Below are 12,688 nucleotides of genomic sequence, written 5' to 3'. Positions count from 1 at the left end.
CCGTTTTTGTTGTAAAGATCATGCAGCGCTACTTGCGGATATTATTGGAAAGAAAACTATGTGGGCTCTAGATCTGAAGCCGCTTTAACGAACACGAAGTGCTCATACAATGCGGCGTATTTTTTTCCAGTCTTTAGTCAGGACTTTAGTCGAATTAAAACCCCGGTTGAACGTGATATAGCCGCACTAGAATACGATGCTTTTTTGCATAATCGCAAGACTTCGTTCCAGTGTCGACCGAATGTTATCACGATGTATGTGGCCCAGGGGTTACCGTAGCCGCTAAGGTTTGAAACTTCTTGCTTAAAATATTGTAGTCTTTGGCATAGACTACGACGGTAGTCATGGAGATAGGAGTTTGTTATCTCGTGTCAGATGTAAATGGTGAAAAGAAAACTCATGATTCGTGTTATTTTTATGCAATATGTAGGTATTTTATAAAAGTGGAACCCCGAGTGATCTCCAAAACCCATTCTATTATTATATACGATTCGGCTTCGATATCTATAATACAATAGGAGTTTATTTCATGTGTCAGATGACAAGGGTGAAAACAACCTACGATTCATGTTGTTTATTTACGTGCAATATGTGGGCATATTATAAAAGTGGAATGCCGAGTTGTATTTCTAAAACTTGTTCTATTATTTTATACTATTTGGCTGCGACTCGGCGTGACGACAATACAAAACATTTTTCGCGAATCGGTGTTCATACATTCACACAATACATTAGACGCCATGTTGTCATAAACGACATATTATAAAATCGCTGTGATTTAATATTCTTAATCATTAATTTTATGGCAAGTGTCCATCAGGAATCATTGTTCTTACACACAGAATCGTATTATTTCGCTTTCGGGTAGTAATATGTCAAAATTGTTGGTTCTTAGGCAAACAATGTATGGAGAACGAACATTGTCCTTTGGCATAGAGATAGTTTGAGTCCCGGGAAAGGACATAGGATAGTTTTTATCCCGGTTTTTGAAACAGGGTGCGATAAAGTTTTTCTGTGACAGACAAAATTCCACGCGTGTGAAGCCGCGGGCGGAGGAAAGCTAGTAAAAAATATATAAAATAAACGTTTTACAAATACGCGAGCGTGCTAAGCTAAGTCAATGTAGGTTGGTAGTTGACGACACAGACACGCACTGTCAATACGCCTGGCGAGCGATCGAGCTACAGTGAAGCGAAACAAAAGGAACGGGTTTTGGTCGTTACATGGATAAGCGTTATCAGTTCAAAAAATCAAAATTCTGGAAAAAAATTGTGACATTCAAATAAATCAAGGTTTCTCAAACATTCGGCTCCACAAACCCCTGTTAGTTTCCAGATGACAGCGAACCCTTTAACTAGCTAATTAAGTCCCCCCTTCTCACTTCTCAAAAATTCAATTATTATATTATAAGCTGCCACTATTACGTAAATCTTGTCGCGAACCCCCTACCGTCGAATGTCGAACCCTAGGGGTTCGCGTTTCCCAATTTGAGAAACCCTGAAATAAATGAATAAATATTATTGGACTATGGAATTCTTAAAAGGCCCATAGTAAGCGACCACGTCTCAGATCCATAAGTTATGATGATATCATATCGACAATTTTATTTATTGCAAAGTTGCACAGCGTGCTATGGAGAGGGCTATGCTCGGTGTTTCTCTGCGAGATCGAATCAGAAATGAATAGATCCGTAAGCGAACTAAAGTCGCTGACATAGCCCGACGGATTAGCAAGCTGAAGTGGCAATGGGCAGGGCACATAGTATGCAGAACTGACGGCCGATGGGGCAGCAAGGTTCTGGAGTGGAGGCCGCGTACCGGAAAACGCAGCGTTGGACGTCCACCAACAAGGTGGACCGACGACGTGATAAAGGTAGCAGGAAGGCGTTGATGCAGGCCGCTACCAACAGTGCGATGTGGAAGTCATTGAGGGAGGCCTATGTTCAGCAGTGGACGTCCTATGGCTGAGATGATGATGATGATGATTGCATAATTATCTACTATAGTCTGGTCTGTGAGCACGTAGAAGCAGACCGCAGACCAGGATTTAGCCCTACCTGCAACGCGCCCGCGCCGGCCAGCGCGCGCCAGGCGCACCACCAGCCGCCCACGCACACGCCGTACCACTGAAACAGTTTCAATTGTAATCCTTTAGGCCCAGAACACACGGTGAAATGCAACTGCAACGAAACTGCAACGTGTCTGAGGTATGGGAACGGCATGGATCAAGACGTGACAGAGCATACAAATACAAATCTGAAGTACATTTGAAGTTTCGCTGATGTTTGACGTCCCAAAAACACCCTCCCGTGCCACTCCCATACCTCAGGCACTAACTAAGTGCTAGATTAGAGTGCTACAGTCTAGTATTTAAAATGGACATCAGCAGTTTCTGACCTTAATATAAGAAGTATAAATGAATCCCTGTTGCAGTCCAATGAACAGACCCATAGGCGCTCCTAGCAGGGCCCTCGGGTCGCGCACGGTGGAGCGCGAGTCGGGCGGCGGCGCCGGCGCCGATGGGGCGCCGTACACGCCCGCGCTTATCGCGGCGAAGGCCAGCGCCGCCCACGCCGCCACCAGCCACCGGCGCCCGTCGGCGCTGAGCGACGTGCCGGCCACCGACTGGGTGTTGGGGCAACCAGCGGCGCCGCATGTCCGTTCCTGTTAAAATTATGACCGTCCGATACTAGGAAGGATTCAAAACATCGTGGAAATGCCGTTTTGATTATCCCAAAATACTGAACCCCTGATGAAAGTTACACGCTCGTTGAAGAGTGTTATAACTATACGTTTAGGCTGAGTTGCACCACCTTATTTTAACCGTAACATTAACCGGTAGCTTTATGTATGGAGTTTGACAGATGTATGACGTTTGTTAAAGTAAAATGGTGCAACAGCCTTAGTATGGAAATGTTATTTTAAAAATGGTTTTCTGCTGGATTTACACTATGCGGAAATTAGCCGAGACAAGTCAAAAAAACAGAGGAGTGGGGATGAAATTCATTCATTTTTCATCCCCACTCCACTGTTTTTTTGACTTGCCTTGGCTAATTTGCGCGCAGTGTAAAAGCAGGGGGTGAGAGAATTGTGATGACAAACAAGATTCACCTCATAATCATCTTCTAAAAAGTACTCTTCTGAAGGAGGCCATCTTACAGACGCGTTCGTCGGCGCCGGAGTCAGCTGGCCGAGCGGCGTCAAGTCCTCCGGCCAGATCATCAGCGCTCCGCCGAGCATGAGCGACCCGACGACAAGGCCGAAGTCTTGAGCGGCCCTCAGCGCTCTTAACGCTCTTCTGAGCGCGATCTTCCTCCTGGTCTCATCGCCAGCCGCTTGCGACAACGATGTCGCCGATACGTACAGCGCCAGTGACATGGGAGAGAGAGTCATGCCGCAAATGCCATACAGCGGTAGTAGAATTGACAGTGGAGTTGCAACAGTGTGAGCGGTCAGTAAGAGACATACTAGGATGTGGGAGGCGGCAATCACGATTCGAACTCCGGTTTTTTGGAGAATCAGTGGCGAGAAGGGTGCTACAATGGCGGCTATCGCATGCATGATGGCGAGTGGCATGCCCCCTGCTTCTGCTCCAGCGAAGGCAGTGAACGGGAGGAGTGCTGTGGCGCATAGACCGCTGGAGAGACAGAGAAGGGTGAATCGCTGGACGACAGGTTTGGGAACTTTTGGGGGTTGTCTGGTGAGGAGCCGGCGGACGGAGGCGGCGCCGAGCGAGGACGTGGCGGAGTCCCGCCGGCGCGGCGCGACAGGCACTGCAGCTCTTGACGGCGTCTTCGGCTTTTTCCACGGCCATTCCTTCTTGCATATCGTGCTCACTGGGATCTGAAAATTGTTGACAAATGTGCTCAGATTCAAACCCTTTGGCTGAGTTGCACCAACTTACTTTACCCGTAACTATAACAATAACCGGTGTTTCTTATAAGGAGTTTAAGGCTGAGTTGCACCACCTAACTTTGACCGTAACTATAACGATAACCGGCGTATTTTGTATGGAGTTTGACAGATTTTTGACGTTTGTCAAAGTCAAAGTAAGATGGTGCAACCCAGCCTAAGAGATGTTTGACGTTTGTTAAAGTTAAATGAGGGCTATCGTTTTAGCGCTCACCAGTTAGCGCCACTGTAGAGTAAGGTCCTGTCACTTGCTAGTAGCGAAGACAGTGGCGCCAACTTGTGAGCGCTAAAGTGGTAGGAGGACTATCGTATTTGCACTCATCAAGATGGCGCCACTGTAGAGTAAGGTCCTGTCAATCGCCAGGGGTGCCAACTGTTAAGTATAAAAACGATAGCCCTCATTAAGATAGTACAACTCAGGGTTAGCCTTAGGGTAATTAAAGTTACATGCGGAGGAATGTCATTTAAAGGTTATAGCAGACTTATCAACTCGGAAAGGGATGAACACCGTATCAACTTTCGCGCGCTGTCAACCACGAGGTGTAGGCGTTGACGTTAAAGTGCGGATAAGTGTGCGTTGCAGTATGGGGTTTCATACAAAGAATACACTTAGTTTTAAGCACTTTTAGTTATAGTAATTTCATGTATGCGTGTTTGTCTTGTTGGTTGTCCTAATAAATTAAATAAAATTAAATAGGTACTAACCGCCTCGAGTTGATACGGTTACGATCCCTTTCCGGGTTGAAAGTGTGTTACGACCTTGAAACTGTTGTTCAACTGCACTCCCTGCTCCCCTCGGTACGCCCATGGTCCTAAATTCCTAATCCTATGCTGGATTTACACTATGCGGAAATTAGCTGAGTCAAGTCAAAAAAACAGAGGAGTGGGGATGAAATTCATTCATTTTTCATCCCCGCCCCCCTGTTTTTTTGACTTGACTTGGCTAATTTCCGCGCAGTGTAAAAGCAGCACTAACCTCGTTAAGGTGCCATAGTAAGGTCATTTCGCCTGTTCGCGTCCATTTAGTGTAGTTGGCAAGTTTGACGGCGATAATAAAAATGCCCCAGCACTCATTTCTATGAATGTGTAATGTATTCATTATATACCTACCTGGGCAATGATCGCTCGGTGCCGGTGCGGGTCGGACACCGTCCGGGCAGCGGCGCGTCCGGCGGCCGGACGCGAGCGCTCGGTCAGGTCCGGTAGGCTGCCCATACGCACTAATCACCTCGCGCGCATGCCTGAAATAAAATCACTACATTTAGGGGCCATTCATATATGTACGGGCGGGAGGCAGTGTATGTAAGGCACCGCTCCCGTGCCCGGGATATGAGGTCAGGAAGGGAACTAACTCCCTAGTGAGCCTAGAGTCCCTATTCCCTAAGACACTAAGTCCCTAGAGCCCTAGCCCTGCCTAACAATAGATACTTAGACATAATAAGGGTTTGATAGGAAGGAAGCTGTGCCAATGTACGGGCGGGAGACAGTGGTTGTAAGGCACCGCTCCCGTGCCCGGGATATGCGGTCAGGAAGGGAACTAACTCCCTATCCCTAGTGTGCCGTCGGTGTAGAGTGCCGACGGTACACGTTGAGGGTTCATGGGTCGCCCGGCGGTCGATGCTGACGGTGCAGCAGGATGTACGATCGTGCTCGTACATAATTATACCTACTCGTATTACGTAGGACTAAATCATCCTACAGATTCCTAATTTAGGGACCGACGATCATGTCTTATTTTTCTCTTACAAGGGGGTGGGAGGAAGACTCGATAGTTCTTACGTAAGATCACAAAAATGCTGAAAATGCCGAGTCTCCTCGGAAGCGTAGGTAGTAAATGATTTCCATATCGCGGCCACAGCTGCGGCGGCGCTTCCCGGGAATTCCCCGATTTGTGTACCTACTCAGTCGTCCTCCTCGTCAAACGTGTAACTAGGTATTCATTTTTCCCGTTAGCTTCTTAGTCTTACGTAATAAATACTTATTAAACAGGGGGAGGAGGAGGTCAAAAACTAGCAAATAGTATTTTGTTGTTAAATAAATAAAATAAAATAAAAATAAAATAAATAAAGTACTAAATTAAACTTTTATTAGATAAACGTACCTACTTTGATTACAATTCCCGATAGTTTTTCTTTGAATGATAGGCTACCTAGGCCGATTGCTATTTTGGTTTTAACAACATTATTATATTTTCCCAAAGCTAGTTTCCATTTTAGCAATATGAAAAGACCTACCGAATTGTTTTAGTTTTTTTAAAGTTGACTTCCAAAAACCGGTGACAATATACAAATGAGTTATATTAGTTAGGTTCCTACCTATAAAATTATGTTTATCAAAATAAATAAAGGCAAGTTATTATCTATATACCAGTTATCGTAGTCGTGGGTAATGATGACGAATAAGTAATCATCAATCAATCAATCGAATCCGAATCAATAAATGTATTTGCTAGGTAAGTTAGTAACCTAGTACCTATCTACTTGAACAAAAACAGATTTATTTAATTGATTACCGACAAGGTTACATTGTAGCATTCACAAGAAAAACACTTACAAAAACGACTTGATAAAATTATGCAAACTTAGGCTGGGTTGCACCATTCTACTTTAACTTTGACAAACGTCAAAAATCTATTTATAAAACTCCATACAAAAAGCACCGGCTAACGTTAGGTATAGTTACGGTCAAAGTTAGGTGGTGCAACAAGTAGGTAAGTATTTTATTACAATTATCTGTTACAAAAAGATTACTATAGGGCCCATGCCGTGTTCCTCTTTCAAATACTGGGCGCCAAAAACTTTATCTACTTATACCAATATAATTACCTATCATCGGTTCAGTAGTGCTTGCTTACAGACAGACAGTGATTAGGTACCGGAACATTTGGATCGTCGCGATCGTCAACGTCATCATTATTTTCAGATTACAGACAACGACAATCCGGTAATTCCCAGGATATTCCAGGGGCCATAGACAAGTGGCACTTTATGATCGCTTCGCAATCGAATCCCTGCCCCCTAGACAAAACGCACTTTTTGATCGAATCGAAAACGAATCCGTCAAAACTCCTTACAAAAAAGGAGCTTTTCGACCACTTTTCGACTGGTTTGCGATTATAATTTGCACTTTGTCTAGACCCACTGAACTGTCCTATCTAATCTGACGGACTTCATAAGTGACAAATTATGATTTACTTCTTAATATTTTTTTTCCATTTAATCTGATTATGCAACATTGACTTTAACTTTAATTTGATTTGATTGATTATGCAGTATTATTGTAATTGATTTTTTTTTTAATTTAATTTGTACACCGCAAAAGTACGAAAAAGTGCGTTTTGTCTAGGGGGGCAGATCTAATATCAAAGAATACTCATGTTCCAATATACAGCCCCCCTAGACAAAACGCACTTTTTAATCGAATCGAAAATCGAATCCGTCAAAACTCCATACAAAAAAGGGGCTTTTCGACCACTTTTCGACTGGTTTGCGATTATAATTTGCACTTTGTCTAGACCCACTGTGCTAGCTGGCGGTTATATTGGTCTGGGTGTTTTTTAACGTTATGTCTAACCTGCAAAATAAATCTATTTAATTACAGTCAGCGCCGTGATTGCGCTAAATATTTGAAACTGCAATGCGACTGGACGACGAACGAAATTCAGCTTTTTGCACAAATTCGTATCGCGGTGTCGCTTTGACTGCTATTGAAACGAAGCTGTAACGTAATCGAAATGCAACTGCGTCTTTGTGTAAAAGCTGACAAAATGCTACTTTTTACTCAAACGCAAGTCAAACACTTCGTGAACATTTGCTGTGTTTTAGTGAAAAAATAAGGTCTTATTTCGTCTTTGTTTGCGCGTGAACTTTACCGCAATACAGAATTTCACATCAGCTGTAATGAAAATGGAGCGTGACTGGAGTGTGGACTAGAGATGAAAGATAATGAATTGGAGTCATTACAAATTAGCGCAATCGGGGTCCAGAGCCCCGATTACGGTAACTTTTAACGTCTACAATCCAGACACGCTTCTCGATTCTGCGATACGATTGGTCAAAACAGCTGACGTACGCTGTTGAACGACCAATCGTATCGCAGAATCGAGAAGCGTGTCTGGATTGTTGACGCTAAATATTACCGTAATCGGGGCTCAGGTGTCCGGCAGCTTTTGTTAGGCTTTTCATGTGGCTGCCGCGCCAGTCGAAAGTCATGCTAATTCGAAGATGATGACTAATATTGTACCCCGTGACATGGTGTGTTAGGTATTAAAAAAAGGTTAAAAAGGTATGTCCGGCGTTTAGGGTTAAAAATACATATTATACTGTGGTTAAATGTTCGGCCAAATTACCACCACCAGACTCAGTGCCACCAGTGCACAGTGGTCTAAATTAAATAAAATATTTTTGATTTTGATTAAGCACAGAGTCCGAATTTTGTGTTTTTGGATCTGGCAACCTTATACGGGTCAGCCTTTAGAACGCGGGGAAATACCAATTCACATCGCAATACTTCGCATGTATCATGTCAATGGATGGCATGCATAGTCATAAAGGCGCTTTTACACGGTAAAGGTGGTGATGAAAAATGAATGAATTTCATCCCCACACTCCACTGTTTTTTTGACTTAACTCGGCTAATTTTCGCGCAGTGTAAAAGCGTGGTAAAAGTGCCTATAGGGATGTAACAATCGAGGTAATCAGTAAGTGTAAATCGATTAATATGCCCCACGTTAAAACCAAAATTATTTTTTGGAATGGTTTTAATAATCCTTATAGCCTTACGGTTATTATAAAATAAGTATGAATCTCTAAATCTAAAAAATGTGTAGGTTAGTCATAACTTAATTTTATGCCATAATACGAAAAGATAAACGCGCGATGAACACTGATTTAAAATTACATTTTTTAATTAACTTTTTGTACCTAACTACTAGTAAATGTAATGATATTTTCCAATGACAAGTAGGTAGGTAAATAAGTAATTTTTTTATCAATTCTCAAATCACCAGGAAGTTCAAATAATTTATTTTTCTTCTTTAATCAAATACCTTTTCACATCCCTATCATACTCTTTACTCTATGGACGGGGACTTTCTGTGATTGTGAGTGATGATGATAAATGTCGGTAATCGATTTAAATAGACTGTGTACTGCATAAAACTGAAAATCTCAAAAACGCTCCCATCATTGTGCATAAAACGGGTAGAAGTTAGTACGACTTTATATTTCCTTAAAAATTAAAATAGTTTGAACACTGTGAAGGAGTATTGTGTGTAAAACTTACTAGCATATCTTAACAGGTGAGTTTTATGATGCAATATTTTTGAATAGGCACTTTGTGCATCAGGCAATATGTGTGATTAAATGAATAGGAATATTCTCATTAATTAACTTACTTTCACGAATATAACCAGTAGGGTAAAATTATGATTGGATTGGCGATTCGGAATTAATTAAACCTACTTAATTTTTAATTGTTTTAGTAGCAGAATGTGTTTCTTTAGTTGGTATTCAAGTATGTAGTATCTTCCTGCACATGTATTTATGATGTTGAAACATTGTTAAAGAAATAAAATAAAATAAAAAATATTTTTACCACTTAAAAACCGGAAAAAAAAACCTCACTAGCATACCTAATTTATTTATTAGTTAAACTTAATTAAAAGATTTTTTATTTTGTAATTTTCAATTGCATATTAATTTAATGATAACCATATAATTTTTATGTTTTTAAAGGGCTAGAAGATCATTGTCACTATCTCTTGTTTTACTATATGTAATTGTACATACTAGACTAGATGAAGTACTAAAGAATTTAATTTTCAAAAACATAGTTATATTTAGGTATAAAACACTTAAATTTTAATGAACTTGGTTGTTACAGATCACTATGCGGATACGAGCATTTTGTAAAAACATTGAGGTAAATGAGTTGGAGGTGTGCAATCTAAAGAATTGCACAGTCGTCATAGACGGACAAAACTACTTTTATCGCTTATATCAGGACAGTAAGCTGCCATATCAGTTCGGCTGCGAATCCAACAAATACGCAGATTATTTGAGAGATTACCTTTCCATGTTTAAAAAGGCAAATGTTAAGTGCTACATACTTTTCAAAGGTGGCAATACCAATGGAGAAAAAAAAACCAAATTCAAAGAGACAGAAACATATATAACGGGGTTAACATATGAAGTTAATGGACCACCACCAAATGACATAACACCTGTATTCATGAAATGTATTTATAGAGAGGTACTCGACGAAATGGGTATCGACTATGTTATCTGCGAGTTTGAATCAAAGAAACAATGCATAGCTTTAGCACAAAAGCTGAAGTGTCCAATTATTAGCTATGACATTGAGTTTGCCTTTTCCGGTAGACCCTACATACCGTATGCACCACCTCTACACTACAATGATACTACAGGTTCCATTGAATGTGGTATATTTATTCTTGATCATTTCATGAGGAAGAATGGCCTTACTAGAGAAATACTATCAATATTTGTGGTATTGACTGATGAACAAATTTTCACTGATTTACCATTCCAATCATTCTTTGAAGAGGTACGTTTGCCTTTAGGATTTTTTAAGCGAAATGCAGCGTTATTAAGGTGGCTCTCTAGAAACACTGTGGAAAATATTAAGAGCAGGATTATTAGAAACTTAACTCCTGAAGATCAAAATATGTTTTCTGAAGAACAGGTCAAAATATTCGACTTAATTGGAAGAATTGAAACTCCAGGCGAGCCTGTCAATTACCTATTAAACGGGAAATCTACTTTGATCGAGAACAATGACCCACAATGGTTCGAAAAGGGAGTAATAACTAAAAAAATCGCTTTGGTATACGTCAATATGTATCATTCGAACAACTTCTACGGTTCATGGTGCATTGAGGATCCGGACGCTGACGATGCTTTGTTTCTGTCCATCGATATTATAAAGTACGCATATAATTTATTAACAAATTATCAAAGAAACAGCTTGCGATTTATGAACAACAAAAATGAAGTACAAAATATCAACAATGTCAGTTTGACAATGACATCTACGTCGTCAGTTCAGAAACCGCCATGTTGTGAAGAAAACAATATTCTGTTCGGAAACGGTTGGGATGGAATAAAGGATTTTAAATTATTTGATTTTTTCCTAAAAGAGTCATTACCAGGCATCAATCTTGATTATATCAAGACATTACCCGAGGATGCAAGACTTGTGGTGTTATCATTAATTTATTTTTGCTGTCGCAAGAAAGAGAACACGATGACGCATGAAGCTTACAGCATTTTACTATCCTATGTAATGTTGGGGGTAGTTTTACCAAAAATTGATACTAATAACAACAATAATATTAATGGAAAACCAAATATTGTTAAAATCGACAAAGATTTAGTTACCTTGAACGACTGTGATACAGCTTCAACTATATTGGCACCATTTTTTGAATTGACTGATTCTGAACTTGAAAATATTTTCGACAAGAAATTAATTCATCCATTCGTTGAATTTCAGCATTGTCTCGAGCAAATGAATAATCTTAACAGATTATGTGATCAGGGTGATTATCAGCCTACTATTTATCATAAAACGTACAATGGCACATTTGTTTATAAGTTTTTTTACTCTATAAAAAATGAGAGTAGAGATGGAGCATTGCACGCCATTAAAAAAATATTGACCTCGGCACCAACCGTGTTGAATTTTTATATGAGTCTGGTAAAAGTTTGTGAACAAACCATGACCAATTTGTAAGTAAGCAGTTTTTTGTATTAGCTAGTAAGATACTTGTGCATCACAAATGTTATCCTTTAATTATCCACAATCCTATTATAAACTACGAGTAGGTACATAATTATAGTATTCACATTGAAAAAGTATTACAAAACTATTCGTTTGAATGCTTATGCCAAATTAATTTAGTCCTAAGATATTTTAAAGCCATGTTTATGAAACATTTCTGTTGTTAAAATGATTAAAATTTTTTTTTTATTAACACCGTGATTTTATTTATTTCACCCTATTTACCAACTAGTTACCTACTTAATATACAAAACTTATGTGCCTTCCCCCATCAATGTTGTCTCTCACCAGCTTATACTTATCCAACTAAAGATGAATACACACTGAACTCTCCATGCTATTTCAAAAGCACATAGCACACTGCACACGCACGTACACTAGATTTCTAATGCAAACACTACTCTATACCGATATGTAAGAACATTGTAACAATTACAGATATGTTATTGTCAAATTGTAAGTGTTGTTTTTTGTTTCAAACGTCTGCGGGACTGACCCCGCTGGCTGTGCCGCAAAACTGGCTGGGGTTGAACGTATCGACTACTGTGACCATTATTTTAAAAAGTTAAAAACTCCAGAGTCAAAATTAATTTGCCTAATACTATTTCGATAGTGTAAATCGTCAATTAAGTAAAGAAAAAAAGTAAAGGCCAATACCTACGTAATAAAAAAAATAAAGTTTCCCCCTACCTAGGTAACTTTTTTATGACATGTAAAGGATACCTAGAGGGGGAAACGTCTCATCTTTTCATAATCGACTGCATAATATTATTTCGAAGAACATTTGATTGATGTTAGTATACTTCATCGAAATACTTTTTACCGATGCACGAGGACACTCATTCTATTATGTGTTCCTCGTGCATCTATTCAGATTGAAGTGTGTTTGCTATAAAATAAGGTCCAGGCGTTTTCTTAATAACTTTATTTTAATCTTCCCGCCATACCCTATTATTAGTTTTAACATTTCGTTG

At 40.0% G+C, this 12,688-nt stretch overlaps 2 protein-coding genes across 2 annotated transcripts in view; one reads left to right on the top strand and one right to left on the bottom strand.

Annotated features, from left to right (window-relative positions):
• LOC135082395 (uncharacterized) overlaps window positions 1-12,688 on the bottom strand; it is a 211,957-nt gene that overhangs the window by 12,417 nt on the left and 186,852 nt on the right. The window contains exons 2-6 of the mRNA XM_063977190.1: window positions 5,582-5,600; window positions 5,022-5,152; window positions 3,111-3,842; window positions 2,397-2,663; window positions 2,057-2,125 (exon numbers count right to left, since the gene is read on the bottom strand). Of these exons, the coding sequence (XP_063833260.1) occupies window positions 2,057-2,125; window positions 2,397-2,663; window positions 3,111-3,842; window positions 5,022-5,126 (1,173 nt within the window). The 5' untranslated portion in view covers window positions 5,127-5,152; window positions 5,582-5,600. The remainder of the gene's footprint in view (window positions 1-2,056; window positions 2,126-2,396; window positions 2,664-3,110; window positions 3,843-5,021; window positions 5,153-5,581; window positions 5,601-12,688) is intronic.
• Window positions 9,756-11,907, top strand: LOC135082435 (uncharacterized). The gene has a single exon (XM_063977229.1). The coding sequence runs from the start codon at window positions 9,801-9,803 to the stop codon at window positions 11,664-11,666; it is 1,866 nt and encodes a 621-aa protein (XP_063833299.1). The 5' UTR covers window positions 9,756-9,800; the 3' UTR covers window positions 11,667-11,907.

The sequence above is a fragment of the Ostrinia nubilalis genome, chromosome 21 (assembly GCF_963855985.1).
Source record: "Ostrinia nubilalis chromosome 21, ilOstNubi1.1, whole genome shotgun sequence".
NCBI lineage: Eukaryota > Metazoa > Arthropoda > Insecta > Lepidoptera > Crambidae > Ostrinia > Ostrinia nubilalis.
This window is presented reverse-complemented; position numbering and strand designations above follow the sequence as displayed.